We start from the raw sequence: 27655 nt of genomic DNA, 5'->3' as shown, positions 1-27655 counted from the left end.
GAAGCCAGAACTTACATGGCATTAAAAGAAGGAAGAAAACCTTTCTCAAAGTGAAAAAAGCAAGAGGTTTGGGCATGTTTCTTCACCTGTAGCGGTGAAGGCACAGGTTGGTGTTGGGCTTGTATCAACCAACCAATCATAGAAGAGTATTGTGTCGAGCTCCCTTTCCAAACTTAGAAACCTTATGCCCACTAATTAGCTTCCCTTATCCAGAAACAGCTAGCCTTAGTTCAAAGCCCTAGTCCCCACCACCTCTGTGAAGGCAATCAGCAGGTACACCTCAAGTGTTCAAGCTGCAAGGGGTCCTCCTTACCCTCCCCTACTCCAGTCAGCAGGTTCTTTGGCCACAGCAGTGATGCCTTGGTTCTTTGCTGTCTTATGGCTTTGGAAGCCACATAATAGCTTCTAGCAAGCTCCAGTGCCTACACTGTGGCACCCCTGCCCCCCCCACATCTTTTTTTCCCTACCTCCCTCTCTCTCCTTTACTCTCTGTCCTTCCTCCTACCTCTCTTCTTCTATCCCCACACCCTCTGGCAATGATTCTTGTGTGCCATGTCAATTGTCCAAAAACTGGTGACAATCTTAGCATCTTGTCAGTGTGCTTTGAGATGAAAAAGGTTGCAAACTCCTGGCTAGATAATCTTTGTCATCTTGGGTGATATTTTAGTCCAATGGATTTATATTGGATTCTCCTATTCTTCCTCCTATTTATAGAAAATTTGGGGGGGGGGGGAGAGAGGAACTTGTGAGTAAAGAAAAATAAATGGTTGTTGTTGCTTCAGAAAATGAAACAAGGGATGAAAAATGGCTCTGAATTTCATATTAAAGATGAGACAGGCGCTTCCCAGAAGGTGACATACTTTAAATCAGCCATTTTCAACCACTGTGCCACAAGTGATCCACAGATGTGCCACAGGAATTTGGGGAAGGTCATTTATTAGTAGGGCCAATGAGGGATGTGAGCCCCCCACTGACAGCATGGTGTGCCTTGATAATTTTAGTGTCTTGTCAGTGTGCAGTGAGATGAAAAAGGTTGAAAATCACTGCTTTAAATCCTTTTGAAATCAGTGCTTTGAAACAAGTACTAGAGTACAAGTTCTTCTCTATTTTCTGGCTAATTGAATAACTTCAGGGTGGTAGCAGAGGGGACAGTGGAAGTGAGAGTGGTTTCTGCAGCAGCCAGTGACCAGATGTCATAACTGCAAAAGAGGACCAGGGACCACAAAATGTAGGACATCCAAGAAAAATGTAGGACGTGACAAAACAAAAGCCACAAACACTCATGCAGATGGATGTCATGGGGTTAATTTAAACACTATAGTACTTAGTAAATTGAAAGCTATATTACATGGAATTTATTCACGACAAGGAGGCTCTGTGCTGCCTGCTCGCAGGGAAAAGGAGGACACTGAAGTTCTTTTCCAGGCTAAAAAAGACGACGTCTGGTCACCCTGGCGGCGGCGCAAATCAAGAAGCGCAGAAGTTCCCGGACCTCACAGAAGCGGATTTTGGAATGCACACGTGAGGAGAGAAAACACGCATCCGTACACGTAGCACGGCAGGCACGCAGATGCTCCTGCGGGAAGGAAATCACATCCACACAGGCAGAGGAGATCGATTTCCAGGGGGGCAGAGGGAGGGGGAGGGAGCAGGACCCTCCCCTCCCCTCCCCTCCCCGCAGGGCTCCGGGAAGGCACGAGCCTCCCGCTGCTGCCCCTCCCTCCCCTCCCCTCTGCAACGTGTTGGAGTTCCTGCGAGCGGAGCCAAGCCGCGGCAAAGCTCCCCTCCACTTTGGAGGACTTCGAGGAAGCTTCCCCCCACCCCCCTCCTCCTCCTCCTCCGCCCACAACTGGCTGGGCAGCCCGTGGGGTTCGTGACGCAGCGTCTGAGTCCTTCGGAGGGGCGGGGGGCGTTCTCTCCATCACCTTCCCCGCAGCAGAAGGGCCGTGCGCCGGGGCTGGTGGGCGCGCAGACAGCCGAGAGGAGACCGGGACCAGGCGCCCCCGCCCCGCTATGCCAGTGCCCGGCGCCCCCTGCTCGCCACGGCTCCGCGCGCTCACATGCGCCCTGGGCATCCTCGGGACACTCCAGGTCGGCCTGGGCGCCCTTCTGCCAGGTAGGAGGGGGGCGCTGCGCCAGGGCAGGGGGGCGGGAGGCGAGCGGGACCCCCGATGCTGCCTCCCAGGGGCGCGCTGTGCTTTGCCAGGAAGGCGAGACCTGAATGAAACCAGATGTGGCTTGGAATGGCAGAGGGAGGGGAGGACTGGCTGCGGAAGACTTTCTTCTCTTCCCCCACCGAAAACAGCAAATCCCGCTCTTGGTCTCCCAGAGTCTCGCAGCGCCATTGGATGCCCTGCTCTGTCTTGCGCCAGGGGCACGGATTCCTTCACCAACCAGATCCGCCTTGCAGCCCCGAAGGCTTTCCAAACGCATCCAGCCATCAGAAAACCCACACACCATTTCGCACCACTAGATCCTTTGCAGGGAAGGCCGACGTTTCTGAGCGCCTGTTTCTTGTTCGAGTTGACTTGGGGCATCTCCAGTTGGCCAACGCCAAGTTAGAGATGTGCTGGGGGTGAAGCGAATCAAAGAGGTGTCTTCATCCCAGGAGCTTTGTCACATGCTAACTATGTGCATCGCAAGCACCGTTGCGCTCAAGTTCCTTTTTCTGCTCTTTTCCTGCCAAATTGGCAAAACTGCTCCAGTGTCTGGAAAAGTCCATCGTTTGTACCAGACAGTGAAAAACATTTCTGTAGCCTGCTGCTGCTCTAGCTTCTGTGCATTTTGTGACCAGCAGCCTAACCAAAATAAAACCCTCTTGCGCAAGAGGAGTTTCTCAAAAGGCTCACTGTGGCTTAAGAAGAGAAAAATTTAGCAGAAGGCAAGCAAGGAAGAAATCAGGCAAAGAGGGGAGCTGTGGGTCCGAAGTGAAGCAGCCTACAATTTAGGAATGTCTCCATTTTGGAAAGGCTTGGTTGCAGGGCTATAACAACCAGCTTATCTAATAACTGTGCACACTCATTGAGTCCAAAGACTGCTCACCCATATAATCTCAGATTCTCCACCCCCATGAAGCCCCATGATTCAGTTCTAGCCAACCAACCAGGTAACAGTTCCTACTACTGCTGTAGAGTTCCTGTAGAGAGTTCCTACTCTCTCCAACTCTTGCAGGTACTGTACCTGTATTTCCACCTCCCCCAACAGACTTCAGAAGGGGGATAGCAAGCAGCACAGGGGCAGTACAGGGAAGGGGTTATATTATACATCCCTCTGCCCCTGCCCCTCTTCTCCAATCAGATTGAGAGCACCAACCCCGCAGCTATTTGAAAGTACCTGTACAAACAAAACTATTGGGAGATACAGCCACAGGTTCCTCAAGTATTACATAGAATAGCCCTGAGATAGTAATATGTTGACTTTGGATCTGGCAGTTTCGTACTCATACCCCCCTCTGAGTTCACAAGCTGCAGTCAGGCAAATTTCTCTCTTTCAGTCTCAGCCCCTCTCTGTAAAATGAGAACAAAAATGTCCCAATTCTCAGGCCTATTGTGAGCATTTTCAATAAATGGAGCTTAGAACACCATTGCTGTTAAATATATGTGTAGTAGAAACAATGCAAATTAAATTAGCATTTGTAAATGTGCTGGTTATCTGAAGGGAATCAGAGGTGAAGATTGAAGATGTCAATCTTTGCTCAGGCCAACATAGTCCCATGTTGGATTCTGGTAGCTTTTGAGTTTCAGTGTGGAAGTGAGAGAGGCTTCCATGCTGTGCTCATCCAGACCTAGAATCAGAATTTAGAGACTAGTATTTTAATGCTTTGATATTTCTGCTGAAGACAGTGCCAGTTGATGTACCTTTCACTTTGCTTACAATTTTCTTATGGATAATTTTCAGTTTTTACAACCAGATGATGTGGACAGAAGTCTTGCACTGTTGAGACCAACCTTCTGTGAGCATAATCCTTTTATGAGAGTGTGACTTTTATTGAAAGGGTGACTAATGCCTTTCAGAAGGCCAAAGTGCATGTTTCATTAAAAACATATAACTAACTGCAGGTAGAGGCTTGTTTTTATTTCCATGAAATTGCCTTGCAGGATTGATGTTCAAACTGTGGTTAACTCTTTGCCTCAGTGCTGGTTTCCTGATGAAAAGTGGCTATTTAACCCTGAAGTTGCTCTTTTAGCAAATGGTGCTTTGGGGATTGAATAGCTGCTTCAGGGGTGGAATTTTCAGCAGGAAAATCGTGTGGCGTAAAGAGCTAAACGTCCCTTACTTCAGCGCCATGGTCCCAGTCTGAACCGTAGCCCTGTGTGGTTTGCAACACACAAGACTCGTCTGACCATGGTCCCAAGTTTAATATGTGTCTTTTTGCCCTGGGGGAGGGAAAGGTTTAGACTACTAAAGACAGCAGTAATGAGACAGCTCCTCATTTGACCACTCTGTATTGGACAGTTACTGGCCAGTACCCAATATTCCATTTTTTTAGCAAAGTGGTATCTTATCTTCCTGCATGAGATATTGTTTTGACCCATATCAGCCCAGCTTGTGGTGGGAACTGAGACAGCTTTGGTCACCTTGGTACTGGTAGACAATCTATACTGATGCTAAACAGGGAGAGTATATCATTGTTGGTTCTGCTGGAAGCACTTCATCATTGTATATCATTGTAGGTCAACCATGGAAGCACTTCATCTGGGTCGGAACCAGGGGGTACTGAATTACAGTGGCTCTGGTCATACCTGGTGGGTAGGTGCCAGAAGGTGTTGTAGGGAGACTCTTGCTTGACGTTGTGGCTGTTGGACTGTGGTATCCTTCAGGATACCATGTCTGCCATGCTTTTCAACATCTCCTTGGAACTGCTGGGGGAAGTCACCCAGAGATTGTGGTCTGCTGTCATCGATATGCCACACCACATCTCTATCTACTTCACTATCTACTATGTCTCTAGCCCTTCTTTTCCAATCAAAGGAGGCTGTGAACTGACGTATGGAGTCAGTAATGCAGTGTTTCTCAATCTATGGGTCGGGACCCACTAGGTGGGTTGCAAGCCAATTTCAGGTGGGTTCCCATTCATTTCAAAATCTTATTTTTAATATATTAGACTTAATGTTACTATGGTATGTGACTGCATTTGGGGAAATATTACAGATCTGTACTTTTAACAGGCTATTATGTATATGCTTTTAACAATGACAGTAAATGGTACTTACTCCTGGGTAAGTGTGGGTAGGATTGCAGTCTAGGATTGTTAAAAAAACTTTTCTGCTTGATGATGTCACTTCTGGTCATGACATCACTTCCAGAGGGTCCTGTCAGATTCTTATTCTAAAAGTGGGCTCTGGTGCTAAAAGTTTGAGAACCACTGCAGTAATGTGTTGGATTTGAACAAACAGAAGCTCAACCCAGGGGAAAGGGAGCTGCATTTGTTGAATAGGACAGCTAAGAGATAGAGCTTTTGCTGGTTCTGGATGGGTAGCATTTCCTTCAATAGCTCAGGTTCTTAGTTTAGGGCTCTGGCGCTTCTGGATCTTTTGCTAGTTTTTGATGTGCAAGTGGTGGCACCGGCTAGGGGTACCTTTGCCCAATTTCAGTTGGTGTGCCAGCTGTCAGAGCAAGAAAATCTTGCTGCAGTAACATCTGCAGAATGGCCCAATTCTACCTAACCCCCTGCATAGTCTACTCTGCAAAGCCTTTTCTCAGTAGTGAATCTGCCCTCCCCAGGATACTCACCGAGGCATAACAGAACCTTGTGCAACACTTAGCAACAGGTGAGAAACCTTCTGTGGCCTCTCCTGCTGTTTTAAACAATACTTCTAGTTTCGTGGCGAAACCAGAAGTTGGGCTTAAAACAGCGGGAGAAGCCTCAGAAGGCTTCTTGCCCACTGCCAAGCACCACTCGGAGCTTCGCCTGACCACGCAATGGCTCGAATGGGCAGGCAGGACAGTGTGGCAGGTGGAGGTGGCAGCGGCAGGGGCTTGGCAAGCATGGCGGCTGTGGCATTTGCCTCTCACCCCACCCCAGACCCTCCACTGCCTTTCCTTTACCATCTTTTCTAATGTTTTCATTTAGACTTACTCTGATTTTCTTCCAAAACAGGAACTGAAAGCAGGTTACCGTAGAACACTGCTATTGTTGTTACCTCCTGTTTGCCCATCTTTCTTGGAATGACAGGAAACTGTGTCAATATTGTATTCTGTGCAGCATTCAGGTGGGGCCTGCATATCCGCAGATTTTGCATCCATGGATCTGGCTCAATGCGGATTCCTGGACCCACTTGGAGCCAGACTTGCCCCCACCTGAGCCCTTCAGCGGCAATCCTCTGGATTGCTTTCTGAAGCCTACAGAGGCAGCATGCACCTGCCCACTGCCCCTGCAGGCTTAAGAATGGCTGTTTCTGGCTGAAAAATGCAACTTCTGTTTTCCCTCTGAGAACAGATCCCCCATGGAAACTAAGCTCCCACTTGTAATATCAACTATATGTGGGCCAGCACCAGAATTTGGACACTGGCCAAGGGCCTGGGCCCTTGGGGCGCAACCAGCTGACCCCTGAAGCCTTCCATTGCAGGCAACAGTGGCAAGTAAGCAATCTGCTCTGTTACTGCTTTGTCCCACCTTCCTCATCCTCAGCTGAGCTTCTTCAGAGAGCCCTGTGATGACGCAGGGCCTCTGAGGAACCCCATTCATGGATGGGGAAGACTGGAGGGGAGGCTGTTTGGACTCCCCTCTGTCACTGCCCTAGAGCACTGAGGAAGAAGCTTTCTCCAATTATTCCAGCTGGGAGAAAACAGTTTTAGTTTTTCATGGATTTTGGTGTTTTCGAAAAGTTAGAAGTGCAGAAAGTAGTGTTATGTGTTTTTATTCAAAACGTACATTATAATTGCTTTAAACGTGTACTAGGTAGGTGATACAGGTGAAATAGTATCAGCAGATGCAGTCACAGTCATTACCCAGTACCCCCCATTAAAAAATAAATAAAAATAAAATAAAGGTTTGATTATTTTTGCAGATTTCAGGTTTCATTTGCTTTTTTGAGAAGTGAGAAAGCAGTGTTAGGTGTTTTTATTTCAGTATCACCGTTTTCTCCCACCTCTGCCAATTACTCCTTTCTTCACCCCATTCATTTGAGGGGTATGGAGTAAAATTATCTAACTTCTTGGAGGGGTGGAGAGTGCATGCATGTGCCCAAGGATGCATGTAAACCCCGGGGGGGGGGCAGAACCAGTCTTATCCCACGACCCTTCCAGACCTGGCACCAGAACTGAACACAAGCAGTAACAGGAACAGCAGCTACCAAGATCTGCAACTCAGATTCATGTTGTGTTATATGTTTGCAGAAAATTTGCTGTCATTTCCTTGTGTAAAAGCCCAGACTACATTTTGTGCAGAAAAGAAATTTCTTGTCTTTGACCTCAAGTTTTTGTTTATAAAAGTTCCAGACCATCTATGTTTGTTTTTCAGTTTTCTGTTCTCCCTGGCATGCGTAGCTTCATCTTCCCGATGAGTCAGGCTGCGGCCATAGTGAATAGAAGGAACAGGCCACGTGTAAGATGATCCTGAACTCTTAGAATTTCAAAAAAACCAAAGTCACACAAAAGTATAGTATTTTCTTGTACATTTTAAAGCAAATCAACAACAGCAGAACTCTTGTTGTACTGTTAAAATAAGAAAGCCCACACAGCCTAAAATACATTATAGTCTTTGAAATAACAAGAGATTTTTTTTGAAGTACATTGGTGTTGGGGGGGGGTGCAGCAAAACGCTAACTTCCTTCAGGTGCCTGGCTGCTGTTATAAAGCAGCCCACCTTCTCACCCCAGGTAAGAAAACAAATGTCTCTCACCTTATTTGGATGAGACCTCCAGGACACCCCTGCCCAGGATGTAGCGTGTGCTCTGAAAGTGCAGCAGCATCACTGGAGGGAAAGAATAGGATTGTGGCCTTTGTCAGTTATCTCAGGACAGCAGGAGTGCAACAGAAACTCTTGGGCACCTTTCAGGAGACTGCAACCTTTGAGCCTTCTCAGTCAGTGCGTCTTGGATATGTAATGCCCTTCCCAGAGTCGTTCACCTGGGATCAACTTTGGTGCCAGGTGAAAGCATTTTTATTTGACCAGGCATTCAATCATGTTACAGATTTCAATGTTGTCTTCTGGCTTTGCTGGATTTGGTGTGTTTGTTGCTGCTTCTGTGAATTTATTGCTAGGTTAGTGAATTTATTCCTTTCCCTTTGTGTAGTGTTCATTTTATTATCTCTATTGTTTTTAAATTGTTTGCTGTTTTGAAAGTTCTATTACTGAAGTGTGGCTTATGAATTATCTAAAAATGCATACATGAAATAACCAGAGATCTCTGATTCAGGAGGGGAGGTGGGTAAACTCAGAACAAGGCTGCAAGGTGGAATGGACATCATGATCAGTGCTGTGAAAAGGTTTCCTGTAAACTGCTTCCAGATTGGATTAGCTAGTGTTAAATACCAGGCATCTTGCAGTGGAACCTTGCCTGGTTTGCTCACTGCTTTCTGAACTCACAGCTAGAGGTCAGGCTTAGGCTTAGCTTTTCTCTCCATATGAATTTGAGTTATGTTCCCCTACTCCCATTTTTTTCCATGGCCCACTTGCCTGTACTCTGCTCACTTCTTGCATTTTTGGAGGGCCAAAAGCACAATGTGTCTACAATCATCACTGATGCACAAAGCTTCTGCAGACCATTGATTTGGGCTTGGGCCAAATTGGCTTAGGAGGCCATTGACCTTTGCTGAAGTGTGTTTTGCATGGCGTATGTTTTGAACTAGAGATCAGAACTAGCCACAGACAGAAATGGGGGAAGATGAATAACTTCTATGACAGCATTTTTAAGTACTATACTTTACAACCTTGATTTACACTACACTTGATTGGCATTTCAGAGTTCTTTTTCTTTTTTAAGGAGAATGCAGTTGTGAAGGGGAGGCCATGAAATTGATTGAAGTACCAGTGTTGGGAGATGAGAGTGATTCATCCTTTCTCTGTGGATTGTTTTGCAATCAAACCCCCCCCCCCACCGCCAGCTTTCACACTTATGAGAAAAAAATAGAAGGATTCCTGTGGGTGGAAAAGCTGGTGCTGGGAATTTGATTGCAGAAAGAGCCACAAGGAAAATGTTAATTACCCCTCCTCCCTCAGTACCACAGCTGCAAGTCTGCAACTTGACACCTCCCCACTTTGTTTTCTTTGAAAAATCTATCAGAGATCTCATAGGGTTGTTATATGGTACTGTCTCTCACCCCCAGGCTATATTGGATTTAACAACATTGGGCTACATTGCAGTATTGTTGTAAACCTCTCTCTCTTTCTCTCTCTCAGCCCCGTGCTTGGAATGTAGGGTTAATAATGGTGAACTGTTTGCATTTTCATTGATGGGCAATTTTTAAAATGTTTAAATATTTTGAAAAATTCAAGTTTTCCATTCAAAATAAATCTGAGTTAGGGCTCAGTCTATTCTGTACCAGCCTGTGTGATGCAGCAGTGCCCATATTGCACACACTGCAAGCTGTGGTGGGGGTTAACCAGGTGGCCCAGAAAGGAACAGAGTGGAGCCTTACTTTACAATAGGTTCACTGTACAATGAGATCACTTTACAACAAACTCTCTGTTAAACTAGTTCCACTATACAATAAGTTATTTACTTTACATTGGGCTCACAATTGTTATCAGTAGGACTTTGGGGGTGATAAGACAATCAGCCCAATCCTGAGCTGACTGGGGCAAGGGACTGCAGCGACCCCAAAAATGGCTGCCGCCACATCCTGTGCACCTCGGGCAGCCGTCAGTGGCTCCTCAGGAGAAGGGGACTTTTGTCCCCTTCCCCTGGGTAAACTGAGTAGCCCCGCAATGGGGCTATTCAATTCACTGCCAACCAAAAGGTCAGCGGTGAATCAAGAGCCTCTGTGTAGGGTGGCAAGCCCAACACGGAGGCTCTGGATCTGGTGAAGCAAAACTCGCTTGCCTGGCAGTAGGGGCCACAAACAGCAGTAGCAGTATTTTACATCATGGATGTGTGTATGGCGGGAGGGATAGAGCTGATGTGAATGCTGATGCAAGCACAAGCCTTCTAAGTAGCATCTCAGCTAGTAGCAGCATTTTTAACATTGTGGCTGTGTGTGTTGAGGGAAGAATAAAGCCTAGTAATTTGTGTTTTATAATTACAGTATTGCATAAACTGACAACCATGTCCCTAAAGAGCATAGCAGGTACCTTTTAAATCACCTTTTGGTGGCTGAAACATCAACTTCTGAGATCTTGGAACAAATTACCAAAAACAAAAATGCGTTGTTGGGTTCACATTTCAGTTGGCCCTCGGAATTCACGGGTGATCATTCCTAGACCCCCTGCAGATGCCAATTTCCATGGATAATCAAATCTGTGGGAAGAGCCTCAAGGAACTCCTGAACATGACTGGAAGTGTCTTCTGGTCATGTCCAGCACGTGTTCTGAGACTCAGGGAAGCAGCATGCAGCTTCTCCAAGCCTCTGAAGGCCTCTTGGCCATGTCCAAAAGGCACTCCCAATTTTTGGCAAAAACCAGAAGTGCCTTCTGGACTTATGTGGGAGACTTTCTGGGGCCCAGGGAGACTAGGCATAACCTTTCTGCATCTCAGAAGGCCTCCAGGACACATCCAGAAGGCACTTTTGGTTTTTGGCACAAACCAAAAGTGCCTTCCAGACACTTCCTGGAGGTCCTTGAGGCCCTCCAGATGTGGGATCAGCACATGCATTGAGTCAAATCTGCAGGTGCCAAAGCTGCAGATAAGGAGGGCCCAATGTACAATATTTTCAAAATATAATTTTGTCTCCAGAATGGACTACCATTGGAAAGTGAGCATCGCCTAAACACTGCTGCTCAGTCACAGCTCTTCTAAAATCCTGGATTTTTGTACTGTGTTCTGTGGGCAACTACTTTGGAAGAGAAAAACGAGCATCAAAAGGAACTAGATTCTAGAAAGTCCTGGCTCCAGACAATGGAACTACTGACCTAGGTTTTTAAAAGGTCTCTATGGCAACAATCTTCATTTTGGCCTCTGATTATGGTTCTTCTTTCTCAAAGTGGCTCTTCATCTTTTACGTGTCTGCAGTGGCCCAGAGACAAGTTCCCATAATACCTTATGCCTAAAACCAATTGTCCATAACCAGACGTCCTGACACCTGAGGAGGCATAAATGCTGCCCCTCTTCCTTATGATGTGCCAGCCTCTGCTCTTCCCACTCTCCAGTGTTCTTGCTTAGCACTCTCCTCCCCTTCACATTCCTTCTTCCTCTCCAGTTTTTTTTCTTTTCCATGGAAGGAGAATGATGGGCGGTGGAGGCAATTAGGTGGACAGAGATTGCAGCCCCTCACCAATCGGCTGCCTGAGGCAAGTGCTTCAGTTGGCTTCATGTATGCGTTGGGCCTGGCCATGATCCTGGCCAGTCTGTTTGCAACATGGCCTGGAACTCCCTGCGCACCCAGTCAGTAATCCTTGAATTTGTCTCTAACTGATACTAAACAGTTGCAAAAGTTGGAGTCACATTTGTCTTCTGGCCCACCATCTTCCTTCGCTGCTACCTAGGACGCCCAAAGTTGTGATATGAATGTCATAATGTTTGTGCAAATGTATATCATTCTGTCTGAAGAAAGTGTGCAAGTTTACAGAAGGAATTGTAGGTTTTAATTAGGAAAGCCTGGAATGTCCAGGGACATGTCTTACATTGCAGACTAGAAGTGTAAACTTAAGAACAGGTTTAACTGTCATGGCTTCTCCCAAGTGAACTCTGGGATTGTATTGAAGCATCTTTGTTCAGGCAAGTACTGCACTCCAGACCCCTTTGCACAGATTAGCTATGTCTTTACTGTGCTGATTCAGAAGACATGACTTTAAACAAGCAATACTGGATGTCGCCCAAAGTGCTCATTGACCAAGAGCCAAGCATATTTAAGAAGAAAAGAAAAAGATATGGGGCATGTTGTTTCCGCTCAAGTTGTATTTATTTTTATTTCTTTCTATATAAATAGAAACGTCAAGGGATTATTCCAAACTTTTAAAAACACAACAAGCTAAAATTCATCAAAGTACTGTATTGTATAAAAAGAACAAGTTAAAATTATTCTATACCACTGAAACCCAAATCAACCACAAAATCTACGCACTTTCAGAAAATAATCTTCCCACTTGAACTGTGATGAGTCCCTGGGGAAGGAAGCCCCTCAGTGGTCAGGGAGTCACCCAGAATGCCTCTCTTGCTGTTCCATGGAGTAGAAGCATGGCTTAGGTTGCCATCCTACACATACTTGCCTGGAATTAAGGCCCACGGAATTCAGTGAGACTCACTTCTGAGTACATATGCATAGGATTGTGCTGGCAGTCTTTATGATTACAGAGAGACCTGACGGAGGAAGCAAGCACTAAGTATTTGAGGTCCGGGCTGCATATCCATCAGATATGGCCCTTTGAAGTGTCCCTTAAAAACAATTGGAATCGCATTTCAAGGCATAGTAATGAGGCAGGTAGGATAGGATGGGAGGCATAACCAATGGGAATTGGTGGAGGGTGTCCCGTACTTACAGCGAATGTTATTTATTTTGTACCAGCAATGTACATGGCGCTTTACAAGAGAGGAGCAGGCAGGTCCTCTGTGAGCCCTGGTGGCCTGTCATGGCACAACAGAAACTGCCTGGAGCATTGGCTTGCTTCTGTGACACCTGGCAATGACGTTCTCACCAGGCGTCAGCATTCAGATGGATGCTGACAACTATCTCAGTAAGTAGGGCTGGCCAGCTGGTACCAGCACCTTATCAGGGCTGCTGAGGGGAGGGTGTGGAGAAGACAAACCGTGAGCAGGAAAAGAAAAGGAGACTGAAGGTGATGGGGTGGGGGCAACAAGAGGAGCTTGAGAGCCTGAGGAAGGGAAGGGAAGGTGAGGATTATGGTCAACAGGCAGAAAGGAGCTGATTAGAGAAGGGGGAAATGGAGAGCAGGGAAAGGAGAGAAAGAGACAGAAGGACCAAGGAGGGGAAGGGAGCCCTGGAGACATTGAGCATTTCCTTTGCCTCACCTGGAGTGATGTAACTGTCAAGTGAAGCCAGGACTGAACTGAGCAATGAAGCAAGCATGTTTCATTGACCTCTTCCTTTTATGCATGTTGTTATTTGTTCCCTGTCCTCTTTGATCCCTGACACAACTGCTGTAGATGTAGAGCTTTCCCTGTGGGATGAATTGGAAGAGGGCATGATACCTACAGGCTCACAAGGACAGCATCAAGATCATAATCAGGAAAGGGGAGGTAGGAGGTTAGACAGAAGAAGTGAGGTCATTTCATGTACACCTACTTAGTCTTAGGCCCAGACCAGATGTGCAGAAACTCATGTGGAAATGAGCATTTCCCACAGAAAAACCCAAGTAACTTTTAATGCTGTTAGTTGTGAATCTTCTATGTAGGTTTTGAACTGTGATTGCAGAACTCATGTGGCTTTTGATACCTGTGAGTTCTGAGTCCTTGGGTGAGGCAGCATTCTAGACTGACTAATAGTAGAGCCTCCCCCCTTTGCCTTTTCTTGGTTTCAGCTTTAAAAGATGCTCATCTGTGCCCCCTTGCCTGTGGCAAGTAGAAGCTGCAAATACTTATTTTGCTTGATCTTTTGCTCTGTGCAAAGGTTGGGATGAGGGAGAGAGGAAACAGATGGGACCCCCCTTTGGGAGAGGCAATGGGGCCCCACTTCAATCTTCTTCCCTTTGGAGGAAGAAGTGGGGGAAGTGTGCTGCCATTTATAGTTAGAGGTGGGAGAAAACTGTTTTATGTGCTCACAGATTTTGGTGTTTTCCAAGGGTAGAAGTACAGAAAGCAGTGTTATATATTTTTATTCAAAATTTACGTTACAGGTGTGCACCCCTTAGCGACCTACTGGCTTATGTCGGGATCGCATGTGTGACAACCACGTGTAGTCACATGATTGTCAGGGGCGCACATCCTCCACCATCCTAATGCGAGGGTAGCTGAGCTCTCTTGCCTCCTGAGGGTTGTCTGAGTCTCCCAGAGGCAACATGCTTGCGAGCACTGCCTCGGCAAGACTCACTGAGGGAAATTGCGTCTTGCACCATTTCCGGCTTCCTCCGTGAAACTGGATGTCATGCGAGAGATGCGATTTCCCTCAGTCTGAGCCTTGCAGAGGGACCACTCGCAAGCACGTTGCCTCTGGGAGGCTCAGACAACCCTCCGGAAGTGAGGGGAAGGGAGCAGAACGTCCACTCAGAGGGTTCAGATTGCATCAAGTGCCACTTGACGACAGGGATCATAGTCCCAATCCTTGTCGTTAAATGGTGTACAACTATATAATTAAAAATTATAATTGCTTTAAAAGTGTACTAGGCAGGTGATGTAGGTGGTATAGTGTCAGCAGATGAAGTTAGAGTCATTACCCATGTACACCCCCGTTAAATAATAAATTAAAACCAAATAAAATCTTTTTTTCAGATTTTGGATTTTTAAAAAAAAATAAAAATGGACGGAAAGCATTGTTATGAGTTTTATTTCATTATCGCCATTTTCTCCCACCTCTGTTTAAAGTGCCCTACGTATGCTTACTTAGAAGTACTGGTAAGTCTCATTTTGTTCAGTGAGGTTTACTCCCAGGAAAGTATGTATAGGTTTGCAGCCCAAGTTCAGGGAAGGAAGCTCACAATTTTTCTTGCAAACATCTGCTTCTGTGCTTGCATTGGTCTCCTTGCTGAAAGTGTTAAACTTGTAGCTTCCTTCAGTTGGAGTTAATAGAGTAAGGGTGCAATCCTAAACCCTTATGTCAGTGCTTTCCAGCACTGACTTAAGGGCAATGCAGCTCTGAGGTAAGGGAACAAACATTCCCCTACTTTGAGGAGGCCTCTGTGAGTGACACCCAACTGCAGGATGCAGCACACCTCCCATTGGCACCGCTATGCCAGTGCTGGAAAGTACTGACAAAAGGGTTTAGGATTACGTCCTAATATGGCTTGTGAAGGAAATCAGCCAGTGAGTACAGTGCTCTGGAAGGAAGCAGTGGGTGTGCTGAGATCTGCAGAGTATGAAAGCCAAACACAGCTGGATCTTGTGGCAAGACACAGCAAAGTCATGCCCAAAACCCTGCAAAAGGGGACTGCCTGAGCATTGTGTTTTTCTTCTTCCTTTTGCAGAAGGCACAATTCTTGGGTAATGATGCTAAGTGCATGGTTAGGAAGCAGTTGATAGCTCAGTTCTGGATGGGCACAACCTGAGAGGGCAGGAAGTGTAATGGAATAAGTTTCCCTAAGACTTTCCCCACCCCTGAGTGTTTTGCACTTTATGCTTGACATTCTGAACTTCTCTTTTACCATTTTGGGGTCTTGGCTGCCCTTTTTGCTCCACACAGTGAGTCTCACTAGATAACAAAGGCAGGAGAAGCCAATTCCAAGTCAAACCATTATTTAGTGCCTGTGCTGTCCCCTCCTCAGGTAACGTGCTATTGTTTCTTTCCAGTAAAATTGTCTGAAACATGCAGAGACTGTAATTTTCTAAGCTCTTTGGCAGGTTGTAATTTTCTAACTTCAGTCGTTTTGTCTGTTTTTAGAGTAAGCTGATCTTTTTCTGGTCATAGTCAAAAATCCTCTCTGGTCTGGATGGTTTCCTGTGACCTCCTGGTTTCTAACGCCAAATTGCTAGGAACACAGAGAGGTCTTGGGAGGCTAAACCTTCCCAGCACTTCCAATGTCTGCAAGTGTTCTGGGCGTACTGACACCTCCTCCTTGCCGTCTTCTGTAGCTGGTCAAGAATGGGAATCTTTGGCAGTGATAAACCTTTGAAAACAGATGCCTGGAAGCATGGGAGGAGCTTGGCACCATGATGGACCTTGAGGCCAAAATAGGAATTTTGCTAAAAAGGTTAACTCTGTGCAAAAAAGTAATTGCAGGATTAGGAAGTGTTCGGAAGGGAGGTTAAAAGTAAAACACCAGGTCTAGTATCATTTGACAAGCCAGCATTTATTCACATTCCGATGATTGTATGCTTTCTGGTTGACTCTTCCACCTCAAGCAGATTTGAGCATTGCTTTCCTTTGCCAACTGCAGATTAGCTGGCTTGCTTGATTCACATGTTGCTACTGATATGTGGCTGTTTAACCCATTTCTGCCCACAGGTGCACCCATCTGATCCCTATTTGCATATAAACAATGTTGGGCAGAAATGGCTTGATCCAGATCTTTCCAAATCGGGCATCATACCACATTGCACTTGTTTTCTGCTTCAGACATAATACCATGATTTGGTTTGCTTGGGTCAATCTGTGGGGGTTGGGAGGATGGCTCCAGCAGTGGCAAGGAGCTGTTCTACATGGTTGGCAACCTTCAGTCTCGAAAGACTATGGTATAAGCCTACAGCACCCGGTATTCCCAGGTGGTCTCCCATCCAAGTACTAACCAGGCCTGACCCTGCTTAGCTTCCAAGATCAGACAAGATCAGGCATGTGCAGGGTAACAGCTGCTGTGCTGTTCTAAATGGCCTTTTGGAATTGGCCCTCTGTGATTTTTATGATTCTTTGACTTTGTTTTTCTCAGATTCTGGAATATTTCTCATATATAGTAGTGGGCTGCAGGGCTGCTTGGAGACAAAGGACTTCCTGGTGAAAATTTCCAAGACCTGCAACACAAGTAGCCCAGCTCAGAAATGGAGATGGGTCTCCCGGAACCGGCTTTTCAACATTGGAACTATGCAGTGCTTGGCTGTATCCTGGAAGTCTGAAAATACCAGCGCAACGGCCCCTGTCCTGGCCACTTATGAGTGTGACCGCGAGTCTGTCAACATGCGGTGGAACTGCCGGAGCCTTGGGGACCAGCTTTCTCAATATCTGAACCCAAGACTGGGGAACTGGTCAGTGACACCAGCAGAGAGGGGCGATCAGGCGCGTGGAGGCCAATGGAAAGTCTATGGCCATGATGAAGATTTGTGCTCCAAACCATACTCTGGTAAAGGCTGCAAGAGAAGATCAGAACATGATCTTGTCATTTTTAAAATGTTGCCTGAGCTGAATATATTACATGGGAGTTTTCTGTGCAAGTTCAGAATGTGATATACTTTATGGAATATGGCAGGACTTTTCAAACTGGGGTGACAGAGAGCCCTGGCCACTTTCCACTTAAGGGGCAGGGGGAGACAGTGACGCAATCCGCAGGATTGCGTCGCTAAGGGGGCTGCAGGGACTGGGATGCACTCACCAGCCCCTGCAGCAGCCTGTTGGGTTTGCAGGGAGCCCTGCACAACCTTCTGCAGAGCTCTCCAGGTCTTAAAAAGTGAAAGCGCAGCGATCGCGCTACGCTTCTTTTTTTGCAGAAGTGAAGCGTGATTGCTCCACTTTCACTTTTTAAGCAGCGGGGAGCCCTGCAGAAGGTCACGCAGGGCTCCCCGCACCCCCAACAGGCTGCTGCAGAGGCTGGTGAATGCATTCCAGTCCCTACAGTCCCCTTAGCCATGTTATTCTGGGGATTGCGTCGCTGCCTCCTCCCCGCCCTTGCAAGAACTTACTGTGGTTCAAACTCTCTTAGAGAGTTCGAAAACTGCTGGAATATAGTTTCCTATGAATACATGCTTCAATTTTTAAAAAAATTGTTACTAGCTGTCATGCCTACATAAAAATTTCAGTTCTGATCAGCCTTGCTAGGTCGGATTATCTAGTATACCATTGTTTTTATCCATCACTCTTGCTGCAAGGTTGCCGGGGGTCCTAGGGCAAAACCCTGTACTGCTCCCCATACCCCACCCACCCCTGATGGTACACTGGGCACTACCACTGCCGCTAGTACTGATGGTTCAGGAATTGGCCGGGTCCTGAATATATTTACTCAAATGTCAGTCTCATGTTGTTCAATTAGTAAGTATGCGTAGGATCGCAGCCTTCTAGCCCTATACACAAATCCTGTCCTGGGTCAGCGCAGAGTGTGCAGCAGTGCTGGTGCTTCCACAAGATGGATTTGGATTTTATTTGGGTTCCAAAAGACTTCCTAAGACTAGTAGAGACTGAGCTGCAAATCAAGTCTTGGTGTTGAAAGGTAGGCAAGGCTCTCAGCCTAGCCTCTCAGCCTATCAGAAATACGATAACAATCCTTACTTTACCAGGTTGTTGCATTAAGTGTTTTATAAAGTGCATTGGTCACTCAGAAAGTGCAAAAAAAAATAAAAATGTAAAGGCTCATTATCTGCCCTTTCCATGTTTTAACTAGCTCAGAATTCCATTTTGTCACGGACTGTGAAAACTCCAAAGCCACCAACGACATTTCAGTCTGAACAACTCAGACATTAACCTCAATTCTCATTAGACGCAACTGCATGGTGAAATTGTGTTTTTAATTACAGTATCATCAGGCCTGCCAGTATCTGTGGTTCTAGTGTAGCACCATGCAAGCCACTATATTTGGCACAGAACCCAGTATTCTGGGAATGTTTCCTTTTGTTAGAAAATGACATTTCTTGCCCTTAAAATGGCAAAGGATATCTTGGAAATACGTGGAAGACTGAGCATGATTTCCAGAGAGCCTGGAAAGGAACACCAGTGCTCTGTACCTCTCTCTAAAGCAAGCCAATAAGTGTACATTTTCTTAATTTGAATAATTTATTCAAGCTGGGCTATGTCAGTGCAGAATTTTTTTTTGTTAATGCAAAGTTCATGTAGTCCTGTTGCATGCAATGAGGCAACATGAAAATAGTTCATCATGTGCTATATAGAGAACATCATCATATGCAATGTGTGTTGGATTAACTTGAAGTCAGGTTATACTTAGGGCACATTTAACCAAAGGATTGGCTCAAGTGGATCTTATGCAGATCACCCAAGTCAAATTATATGCATTCCCTTTCCCTGGTAGTGGAAGGCAATTATGAACCATGGCTTTCTCTTTGTCTAGAAATTTACACCATTCAAGGCAACTCTCATGGAAAACCCTGCAGCATCCCCTTCAAGTATGATAACCAGTGGTTCTACGATTGTACCAGCATGGGTCGTGAAGATGGTCATCTCTGGTGTGCCACCACGCAGGATTATGGCAAAGATGAGAGATGGGGGTTCTGCCCCATTAAGAGTAAGCTACTTCCATGTGGTATAGAATAACACACCCTGGCAAAGTCCCAAGTTAGCACAAGTCAGCAGAGCCATGAGAGGAAAAAGGTGGCTGTGTTGACATTGTTCACTTGGCCCTGAGAGCTGTTTATTTGATTTCTGCCTCCTTGGTTTCTTAGTCTTCAGGACTGCTACTTCTGACCCTATACCTTGTGTGAGTTCTTCAGGCCTGCTGGTTCCTGCTTCCTGAGTTCTTTCCCTGTGCCCTCCTGCCACCTGGGCCAATGCCCCTTCAGATCCCCTTCATCATTCTTCCTACTTCCTACCAGCAGTGAACCAGAAGGTAGGATTCCCCCAAGCAACTTGACCATCACCTCTTTCAACGGCTGCATTATTGTCTAGCTTTCTGTGACTGACCCTTTCCCCCTCAACCGCTGGAGTACTGAAGAACATTCTATACCAGCCATTTTCAACCTTTTTCAGCTCACAGCACACCGACAAGGCACTAAAATTGTCAAGGCACACTACCAGTTTTTTATTTACATTAAATAACTACATTACAATTAATTGTTAATATAATTAATACAGTTATATTACTACATGACAAAGAAACTCACAAGAAGCTTGGAGAGGAAAGGATATGTGATTGTGAAAAGGATGAAAAATGTTATTAAAGTGTTATGCGAGAAAGTTATGCAAAGAGAGGTCAGATTGAGCACATAGGAGAGCTGTGGGGTGAGGGGCAATGAAGAGACATGAGTGAAACAGCTACAGGAGTCAGCTGGAGTGGGGGGAAGACAGAACTTGAAGCAAGTGATTCTGAACCTTTGGAAGGTGCGGAGGAGTGAAGGGAGGGACAGCAAGAGAGGTGCTGACTGCAGTTATGAGATTTGGGGGGCAGTGTGCCTGTGGGAGGGAGTGGGGTGGGGAGAAGTGCCAGTTGCCTGCTCCTGTATTTAAGAAAAAAAAAAGTGTGACCAAAAGCCCAATCCGAGGCATGTCTACTCAGAAGTAAGCTTACTTCCAGGTAAGAATGGTGAGGATTGGGGCCCAATGGCCTTCCCCTAAAAGGCAAAAGGCAATACAGGGAGGGTCGCTTTGGGGAGTTGCAGGCAAACTGTGGCAAGGAAAAGGGACTATCCAGGACCCTTTCAGCCAGCCAGTTCTTAGGCTGGTGGCCTCGGCAGATGCACTCGCTTCATACCTGCTTGCCTGCTCCTGACTCCCTTGTTCTCACTCACTCCAAGCTTCTCTGGTCGCCCAATCAGCACACAGAGGAGGCAAGAACGTAATACCCAATCCTAGGCATGTCTACTCAGAAGTAAGCCTCATAATAGTCAATGGGGCTTACTCCCAGGTAATTCAGGATGGCGTTGCAGCCTTCCTCTCGCTCAGGAGCAGGAGCAGGTGACAGCAGGAGGTACAAAGCAGCCATGACCAGGCCCTTAGCTGGCTGGCTACCTGCTCCTTTCCCTTCTGCTGCGCGTAAGGCTCAAAGCAGCCGCTTCCCCCGTGTGCGTGGCTGCTGCCTGTCTGCTCTGATCTTGCGGCACACCTGAAGCAGCCTCACTAGTGTGGCGCGGCACAGCGGTTGAAAAACGCTGTTCTATACAGTCACAGCCATTCAGTCAACGTCTGGGGTCAAGAGACTAACGGCCAAATCCTAACCAACTTTCCAGGCCTGGTGTGTGCTGCATCCTGAGGTGGGAGGGTTGTTATGGAGGCATCCACAAGGTAAGGGAATGTTTGTTCCCTTGCGTCAGGCCTGCGTTGCAGCTGCACCAGTGCTAGAAAGTAGCTGAAAAGGCATGCTGAAAAGGCACGTGCTATATCCAGCAGGGTGGAGGCGGATTGGAAGGCTTCAGAGGGGAAAGGAGACTAAGGGCGCAATCCTAACTTGCACTGGAGCAGGCAGGCCAGTGGACCTGTGCTGCATCCAGTGTACGTTTAGGACCAGAATTGGCACAACTTGAGGCAAGAGGAAATCTTTTCCCTTACCCCATGTCACGCTGTACTGGCCCCAATGGGTATACTTGGATCTGAGCCACCTCAGGAGGTGGTGCAAATCGTCCGTCCAGGAACTGGGTCAGGATCTGGCTTAACCACCAGATCCTGACCCTGCCTCCCACTCCCCGGGAACACCTGCCGCCCACCCTGAAAAGCCTCCTCCTCACCCTCCCCATGCCCCCCTCAGACTCCTGTGTCGGGTGATGCAAACTTACCCTGCTGGGCCTGGTGCTGGCGTGAGGAGGCCAGTGCAACTCCTTGCACTGGCCTCCCCGACTCTAAAATCAGTGCAAATGTGCCTTACAGCACTTCGGGGAAACCCCCAGGTCGGCCCAAGTGACTTGCGCCATCCTAAACTGGGTGTTAGGATTGCACTGTTAAATTCCCTTCCTCCTCTTTAAGCAATAGGCCTCCTCAGCCCTGTGCCAGTTCTCCTGCTAGCACAGGTCAGAGGAACAAAACCACCTCCCCCCCACAGTCTCAATTTCCTGCCCAGTTTTGCCCCCTCCCTGTTTTTCTCACCCCTGCTGCTACTTTACCTGCTCCAGTGGGGGTAGGGGTCGTGGTCACTCTGCTGTTGCAAAGTGCTATGGCCAGCACCCAGTCCAGCATAGGAGTGAGTCGGGTAGCTTTTACTGTCACATTTACAGAAGCATATGAAGTTTTCAGTTGGCAACCTTCAGTCTCGAAAGACTATGGTATCACACTCTGAATGGTGGTTCTGGAACAGCGTCTAATGTGGCTGAAAAGACTGATTTGGGAGTGACAATCCCTTCCACACTGGGAGCCTGTTTCCCACCTGTTTCCCTGTTTCCCACCTGTTTCCACACTGGGAGCAGGGTTTCCCACCTGTTGAGATCCATTCCTAAGGCCTTCAGATCCCTCTTTCAGATGTCCTTGTATCGCAGCTGTGGTCCACCTGTAGGGCACTTTCCCTGCACGAGTTCTCTATAGAGAAGATCCTTTGGGATCTGGCCATCATCCATTCTCACGACATGACCGAGCCAACGCAGGCGTCTCTGTTTCAGCAGTGCATACATGCTAGGGATTCCAGCTCGTTCCAGGACTGTGTTGTTTGGAACTTTGTCCTGCCAGGTGATGCCAAGGATGTGTCGGAGGCAGCGCATGTGGAAAGCGTTCGGTTTCCTCTCCTGTTGTGAGCGAAGAGTCCATGACTCGTTGCAGTACAGAAGTGTACTCAGGATGCAAGCTCTGTAGACCTGGATCTTGGTATGTTCCGTCAGCCTCTTGTTGGACCAGACTCTCTTTGTGAGTCTGGAAAACGTGGTAGCTGCTTTACCGATGTGTTTGTTTAGCTCGGTATCGAGAGAAAGAGTGTCGGAGATCGTTGAGCCAAGGTACACAAAGTCATGGACAGCCTCCAGTTCATGCGCAGAGATTGTAATGCAGGGAGTTGAGTCCACATCCTGAACCATGACCTGTGTTTTCTTCAGACTTATTGTCAGTCCAAAATCTTGGCAGGCCTTGCTAAAGTGAATCATGAGCTGCTGGATATCTTTGGCAGAGTGGGTGGTGACATAAGAACAGCCCCACTGGATCAGGCCATAGGCCCATCTAGTCCAGCTTCCTGTATCTCACAGCGGCCCACCAAATGCCCCAGGGAGCACACAAGATAACAAGAGACCTCATCCTGGTGCCCTCCCTTGCATCTGGCATTCTGACATAACCCATTTCTAAAATCAGGAGGTTGCGCATACACTTCATGGCTTGTACCCCGTAATGGATTTTTCCTCCAGAAACTTGTCCCATCCCCTTTTAAAGGCGTCTAGGCTAGACGCCAGCACCACATCCTGTGGCAAGGAGTTCCACAGACCGACCACACGCTGAGTAAAGAAATATTTTCTTTTGTCTGTCCTAACCCACCCAACACTCAATTTTAGTGGATGTCCCCTGGTTCTGGTATTATGTGAGAGTGTAAAGAGCATCTCCCTATCCACTCTGTCCATTCCCTGCATAATTTTGTATGTCTCAATCATGTCCCCCCTCAAGCGTCTCTTTTCTAGGCTGAAGAGGCCCAAACGCCGTAGCCTTTCCTCATAAGGAAGGTGCCCCAGCCCCGTAATCATCTTAGTCGCTCTCTTTTGCACCTTTTCCATTTCCACTGTCTTTTTTGAGATGCGGCGACCAGAACTGGACACAATACTCCAGGTGTGGCCTTACCATTGATTTGTACAACGGCATTATAATACTAGCCGTTTTGTTCTCAATACCCTTCCTAATGATCCCAAGCATAGAATTGGCCTTCTTCACTGCCGCCGCACATTGGGTTGACACTTTCATCGACCTGTCCACCACCACCCCAAGATCTCTCTTCTGATCTGTCACAGACAGCTCAGAACCCATCAGCCTATATCTAAAGTTTTGATTTTTTGCCCCAATGTGCATGACTTTACACTTACTGACATTGAAGCGCATCTGCCATTTTGCTGCCCATTCTGCCAGCAGCATTCTGACAGCTGCATTGTCAGCAAAGAGGAAGTCACGCAGACATTTCAGCTGGACTTTGGACTTTGCTCTCAGTCTGGAGAGGTTGAAGAGCTTTCTGTCTGATCTGGTCCGGAGATAGATGCCTTCTGTTGCAGTTCCAAAGGCCTGCTTCAGCAGGACAGTGAAGAAAATCCCAAACAAGGTTGGCGCAAGAACACAGCCCTGATTCACTCCGCTTCGGATGTCAAAGGGGTCTCATGTGGAGCCATCAAAGACAACAGTGCCCTTCATGTCCTTGTGGAAAGACTTGATGATGCTGAGGAGCCTGGGTGGACATCCAATCTTGGAGAGAATCTTGAAGAGGCCATCCCTGCTGACCAGGTCGAAAGCCTTCGTGAGATCTATGAAGGCTATAAAGAGTGGCTGTCGTTCCCTGCATTTCTCCTGCAGCTGTCTAAGGGAGAATACCATATCAGTGGTGGACCTGTTGGCTCGGAATCCACACTGTGATTCTGGATAGACGCTCTCTGCAAGTACCTGGAGCCTTTTCAGTGCAACTCGGGTAAACAGCTTTCCTACAATGCTAAGGAGAGAGATGCCACGGTAGTTGTTGCAGTCACCCCTGTCGCCTTTGTTCTTGTACAGCATGATGATATTTGCATCCCTCATGTCCTGAGGTACTCCACCTCCTCTCCAGCAGAGACAGAGGATTTCATGCAGCTCACTGACGATGATCTCTTTGCAGCACTTTAGGACTTCAGCAGGGATGCTGTCTTTTCCAGGTGCCTTGCTAAAGGCAAGGGAATCCAGGGCCACGTGAAGTTCTTCTAGGGTTGGTTCACTGTCAGGCTCCTCCAACACAGGCAGGCACTCAATGTTGTTCAGCGCTTCTTCGGTGACTACATTTTCTCTGGAATATAGCTCAGAGTAGTGCTGCACCCAGTGTTCCATCTGCTGCGCCTGATCCTGGATGACCTCGCCTGCGGGAGACTTCAGAGGGGCAATTTTCTTCTGTGTTGGACCTAGGGCCTGCTTGATACCATCATACATCCCCTTGATGTTGCCCGTGTCAGCTGCTATCTGTATCTGGGAACAGAGCTGGAGCCAATAGTCGTTAGCACATCACCTGGCAGTCTGCTGGACTTTGCTGCGAGCAGCTTGGAGGACCTGCAGGTTGTGCTCACAGGGACAGGCCTTGTATGCTGCTTGAGCTCTCCTCTTTTCCTCAATGACTGGTTGTAACTCCTCAGAGTGGGCTTCAAACCAGTCTGCCAAGGCTTCTTGCCGAATATGGACAAGGTGGTGTTGTAAACGGCATTCTTGAAATGTTCCCATCTGTTGGATGCATTTGCGTCGGCCGGGACTGGAAAAGATTCCTCAAGCGCTCGTGCAAATTCCTCCACTTTTCTCTGATCCCAGGTCTTGCTGGTATCAATGCAAGGTCTTCCTAACTTTTTCATGTGATACAGTCGCTTTGTTCGCAGTTTCACTCTGCTGCACACCAGGGAGTGGTCAGTGTCGCAGGCAGCACCCTGATAACTGCGTGTGATCTTGATGCTGGGAATGCTGGAGCATCTGGTGAGGATCAGGTCGAGCTGGTGCCAGTGCTTTGATCTTGGGTGTCTCCAAGAGACTCTATGTTGGGGCTTCGTGTTGAAGAACGTGTTGCTGACACAGAGACCGTGATGACAGCAAAACTCTAGCAGGTGTTGGCCATTTTCATTCATCTTCCCAGTGCTGAACTGACCTAAGCAAGTGAAGTGGGCCATGAACTGTGTTCAGCACCAACTCTAGCATTGAAATCGCCAAGGATGAACAATGGCTCTTTTACGGGCCATTCTTCTTCTTGATAGTGGTGGCCAGGTCATCGTAGAATTTGTCTTTGGCTTCTGCTGGAGAAAACAGAGTCAGTGCATATGCACTGATGAGAGTGACAGGTCCTGCTGATGACTGGAGCTGCAGGGACAAAATTCTTTCACTTCCTGCAGTAGGTGAGATGATGGATTCCAGCAGGGTATTTCTGATTGCAAAGCCGACGCCATGTTCCCTGGTTTTGTTTGGTGGTTTTCCCTGCCAGAAAAATGAGAAATTTCTCTCCTTGACAGATCCAGAATCCAGCAGCCTCATCTCTTGAAGGGCGACGATGTCCGTCTGCAGTCTGCTCAGTTCCATGTCAATGACAGCTGTTTTGCGTGCGTCATCTATTTCTTGTAGGTCGCCAGAGAAGCCAGGTGTCATTGTCCTTACATTCCAGGTGCCCAGCTTTAGGGCAGGAGTTTTCTGTTTTCTGTTGCATGGTGCAGAGTTGTCGATCCGCTTGTCGGTTTTCACCCTAAACCCCATGCACCCCGTGAGGTTAATGGACCATGGCAAGGCAACACCTTATTGGCTGGGGACTGCCCAGCTTAAGGTGGGCGGTAGCTGCCCAATGAGATGCAATTATCTGTCCCACCATCAGAAACAGCCCCTGGTGTCACGCTCTACACCAATTGAGCAAAGACTTACAACCGGTAAACTGCTGTTTCCCATGTTGTGCCGACACCGTACGGCGAAGTTCGAGTGTCCTCTCCAGTGCGCGAAGCCTGAGTAAAGAAGGTATGGAGGATAGGATGTTACCCATGCAGCAAATCCCCCCTCTCCACATCACTGGAATGGTCCAATGGAAAGGCAGAAGCCAATACGGTTGGTTCCAGCGGCGGCGCAGGAGTTGCCAGAGCGTGACTGTGTACAGCCGCAAACTGCCTTAGGGACTCCGGCTCCGGATTTTGCCTCGAGGTTGACTTCTGAAACCTTTTCCACAAATGGATATAGCCACAAGGCAGTGGAGGTTTGAGGTCAGAGTTTCCTTCTCTTAGATGAACTGCCTTCTCAGCCTGACGAGTCCCATCTACCTGGTGGCTGTTTGGTCGCCTCTTACGACAAGTACAGCCAAGCTGAGGGCCTGTTCTTATCCCCAGCCCCCAGGAGATGAATCCCCTGGGGAAATGTTACAGACCTGTATTTTTAACAAGCTACTATGCATATTCTTTTAACAATGATAGTCAATGGGACTTAGTCCTGGTAAGTGTGGGTAGGATTGCAACATAGGATTGTTAAAAATTTTCCTGTTGATGATGTCACTTACAGTCATGACATCATGTTTAGTGGGTTTTGACAGATTTTCATTCTAAAAAATGGGTCCCAGTGCTAAGTGTATGAGAACCACTGGTCTAAGAAACAGACAGTTTCAAATGCCTCATTATTAGCGCTCTCATTTTAAAGCTCTAGGCAGCCAGTTTAACTTACCTGACTGTCAAGGGTGAAGGTCTGAGGTCAGAAGTGTGCATGTTTGTTTGAAATGCCCACAGTGACTTTCCTGGAGTGACTGATGGCCGGCAACTGGGAGCAGAGATTGCGTTTGTTCTGTTTACTGTTCCACTCATCAGATTTAAGTTTCTTAACTGCTGCGTCAGAAGAAGTTATATGAAGAAGAAGGTCATATGAAATTACATGCAAATGTATATAGGATATGTTCCTTGTATGTTGATGACTTTTGACCAGTATTATTAATTATTATTATTAACAGTATTTATATACTGCTTTTCAACTAAAAGTTCACAAAGCGTTTTACAGAGAAAAATCAAATAACAAGCAATACATTTTTCCCTGATTATGACAAATGGTATGGAATCTGGTTTTGTACATATTTTATGATGGATTTTCATTATCTGAAGGGTCACCTTAATGCTCAGCGACGTACTTGCTACCTTTGGCCCTGCCTGCAAAAAATTGCCCATAGGGTATCTGTTTTTTAGGATGGATATTGGTTAACTTACTTTAATTTCCTTCCTTTCCTGCCCACTTTCTTAGGCAATGATTGTGATACATTCTGGGACAAGGACCATCTTACCAATAGTTGCTACCAGTTCAACTTCCAGTCCACACTTTCTTGGCAGGAAGCTGGGAAGAGCTGTGAGCAGCAGGGGGCTGCCTTGCTTAGCATCACTGAGATCCATGAACAGACCTACATCAATGGTGAGCAATGGATACCTTGGGTAGCAGAAGCAAGTTCGGTCCAAATTGTGAACTCCACAGTGCTTTTTGGCCTGTCTGTCTCTATCTTATGCATCCCTGCTAGCAAAAATTGTACCAATAACAG

General features: G+C 47.1%; 1 protein-coding gene and 1 pseudogene across 1 annotated transcript in view; one reads left to right on the top strand and one right to left on the bottom strand.

Moving 5' to 3' along the window:
* The first annotated feature begins 2013 nt into the window (after positions 1 to 2013).
* Positions 2014 to 27655, top strand: part of MRC2 (mannose receptor C-type 2) — a 67299-nt gene continuing 41657 nt past the window's right edge. Inside the window, exons 1-4 of the mRNA XM_066629211.1 lie at positions 2014 to 2116; positions 16571 to 16978; positions 18911 to 19084; positions 27367 to 27531. Coding sequence (XP_066485308.1) covers positions 2014 to 2116; positions 16571 to 16978; positions 18911 to 19084; positions 27367 to 27531 — 850 coding nt within the window. The remainder of the gene's footprint in view (positions 2117 to 16570; positions 16979 to 18910; positions 19085 to 27366; positions 27532 to 27655) is intronic.
* On the bottom strand, positions 16385 to 16501 carry LOC136654520 (5S ribosomal RNA; annotated as a pseudogene).

Source organism: Tiliqua scincoides, chromosome 5 (genome assembly GCF_035046505.1).
Source record: "Tiliqua scincoides isolate rTilSci1 chromosome 5, rTilSci1.hap2, whole genome shotgun sequence".
Lineage (NCBI taxonomy): Eukaryota > Metazoa > Chordata > Lepidosauria > Squamata > Scincidae > Tiliqua > Tiliqua scincoides.
This window is presented reverse-complemented; position numbering and strand designations above follow the sequence as displayed.